Source organism: Montipora foliosa, chromosome 8, assembly GCF_036669935.1.
Source record: "Montipora foliosa isolate CH-2021 chromosome 8, ASM3666993v2, whole genome shotgun sequence".
In the NCBI taxonomy this organism is placed as follows: domain Eukaryota; kingdom Metazoa; phylum Cnidaria; class Anthozoa; order Scleractinia; family Acroporidae; genus Montipora; species Montipora foliosa.
In genome coordinates, this window is record NC_090876.1 from 7,090,654 (window position 1) to 7,093,153 (window position 2,500).

Genomic DNA, 2,500 nt, shown 5'->3' on the forward strand with positions numbered 1-2,500 from the left:
AAGATAATAATAAAGACAATCACAGGAAAGAAGTCGGGAGGACCGCTTGAAAATTCCTCGTTTTTGGGCCCATAAGTTAGTGTAAAGTTTAGTATGCATATGGCTTTGGAAGTTGACTGAAAATAACACAGTTTTCACATTGATGATTCTTCAACCGACTGTCGTTGCTCGGAGATTTTATCCATGAACTTTTTCGGACAAAGTCAGTTGTTTCATGGAACGTCAAATGTGGCGAAACCTTTTAAGAAAGAAAACCTGGACAGTTTCGCTTCAAAGCTGTTGCTTAATTAAATACCAATTTTCATTTTCATAGTTCATAAGAAACGAACACGAGCACGTTTCAATTGCATTGCAAATTTTCTATGTATTTTGCACCACAGGGGTATGAAGGTTTTGCTGGAGAAACCGGTGACATGGGATCATCAGGTGACCCGGTGAGTCCTCAACTAGAACTTAGTAAAGTATTCAGCCAATTAAGAAATTTAGGGTTTTTCAAGGGACATTATGGTTTCTTGAAGATTAATTAACGAGACTGATTAAGGTAAGGGCGGAGCGGAAGAAAGATGCAGTGCAAACAAATGAATGAATTGATGAATAAAACGACAAGGATATGCACGCGTGCAGGAAGGAAAGAACTGGTGCATCAGCGAATGAATAACTGAAGTAAGCTAAGTCAGCGACTTAATTGTCGGTGGGATAAATGAACGAATAAAGAATTGAATGAAGATCAAAACTGTCTAATTTTTCTGAATTTAATTGTTTTTATTTAGGGTCCAAGAGGAAGTCCAGGGATGCCAGGACGTACCGGTGTTCCAGGAAGACCGGTAGAGAATGAGTGTGCGAGAATTTGTAATTCGAGTTCCAAAGGTTCTCAGCTTCAGGGTGCATTATTGCGAAAACGCTGACGTCTCGAATGTTAATAACAACGACAGGAAGTTGATCTTCTCCTCTTTCAGTACTTTGACTCGATATCATAATGTTTAACCCTTTCAGCCCCGTGGGGTTCCCCATTGACGAGTAAAATCGTCTGGCGTTAGACAGAGTAAAATCTATAAGTGGCACTATTAGGAATGAAAGGCTTAATGGGGACATAGTTTTTGGGTGAATCTAGCTGTTGTTAACCCTTTCAGCCCCGTGGGGTTCCCCATTGACGAGTAAAATCGCCTGACGTTAGACAGAGTAAAACCTATAAGTGGCACTATTGGGAGTGAAAGGGTTCAGTAGTCGAGTTATATTAAAATTTTAAGATCTTATCTCAAAGTCAAATTTCTCAATCGAAGCTTTCGACTGTATCACAGTCTTCGCCAGCAAAATGAGGTCTCTGTTGTCACATGACAACAAATGATCAAAAATGGCTTCAAAAAGTCCGCAAGAAGGAACTTTCCTAGTTTTGAAACAGTGATTTTTTTTTAAATGTTCGTCTTATGCAGGAACGTTCCATCAAGTACAATGAGTACCCTTTTATGAACGGTCCTTGAAACGAACGTTCTTACGGTTTAAGCTCGCTTTTATTCTTCTATGACTTCTAAGGGCCGTGACGGTGAAACAGGACAGGATGGAAGACCGGGAATGCGTGCATCGAAGGTTCGTCATGAAAAATATAATGTCGCTTTTATTCTTCTAAGGGCCCTAACTGTGAATCTGACCAGGACACGATGCGCGAAAATGATTTAGTAAAAATACGCAGTTGTAAAGTATAAAGATGTGATATCAAAGTGCACTTGGGGAATCGTGAAAATGGGTTTTTCTACGTCTGGCCATGTACACCAAAACGGTGTAACTCGATTATTTCTATGCTATCACATGTTATTGTGGTTGCTAGTATTAAGGTTTAGCGTATGCCATTTCTCCAGGGAGCTCGAGGACCCAATGGAAAATCAGGAAAGCCTGGAGCTCCTGGACTACCAGTAAGTAACTGAAAAGAGATTGTTCAAACTATTGATCACAGAAAAGCTTAGTAATTTGTGTCACAAAAAAATTAAAAATTGTCGCAGATGGAAAATTCATGCACATTACAATTGATACAAAGTTAATATTTGATTGGCTGTAAAATTAGAGAAGCTGTGGAGAAAAAATGAGCCTGCTAGAAAATGCGTGGTTACCCCCAATTTTATTTTTTGATTTCAATAACACTTGTAAGATCTACATTTCCCGCATAATCATAAACCGGGGCAAAAATACCTTTGAATCAGTAGACACCGTCCTTAACGATAATCGAAAATAATACTCTCTACAGGTGAGTTATGGAACAATAGACTAAGATGACGGTGATAACAATAATAACGATAATACTTTTTCATTCTGCAGGGCTTGGGTGGTTCAAACGGTGAACCCGGAAGACAAGGAAAAGATGGACCCCCGGTTAGGACCAACGCCGGTTACCTTTATTATATACTATTACACAAATTTACATTATTCCAATGAAGTTGGTTACTATGGTTCGTGTTTTTATTAATACATAGGGACCGTCTGGACCTCCGGGAATTTCTGGACCAAAAGG

The 2,500-nt window shown here is 39.3% G+C and overlaps 1 protein-coding gene across 1 annotated transcript in view; it reads left to right on the forward strand.

The window, feature by feature from the left end:
* The window catches only part of LOC137967927 (collagen alpha-2(I) chain-like), a 98,240-nt gene that overhangs the window by 81,006 nt on the left and 14,734 nt on the right, over positions 1–2,500 (forward strand). Inside the window, exons 59-64 of the mRNA XM_068814528.1 lie at positions 381–434; positions 771–824; positions 1,531–1,584; positions 1,854–1,907; positions 2,308–2,361; positions 2,463–2,500. The exon at positions 2,463–2,500 is cut by the window's right edge and continues 16 nt beyond it. Coding sequence (XP_068670629.1) covers positions 381–434; positions 771–824; positions 1,531–1,584; positions 1,854–1,907; positions 2,308–2,361; positions 2,463–2,500 — 308 coding nt within the window. The remainder of the gene's footprint in view (positions 1–380; positions 435–770; positions 825–1,530; positions 1,585–1,853; positions 1,908–2,307; positions 2,362–2,462) is intronic.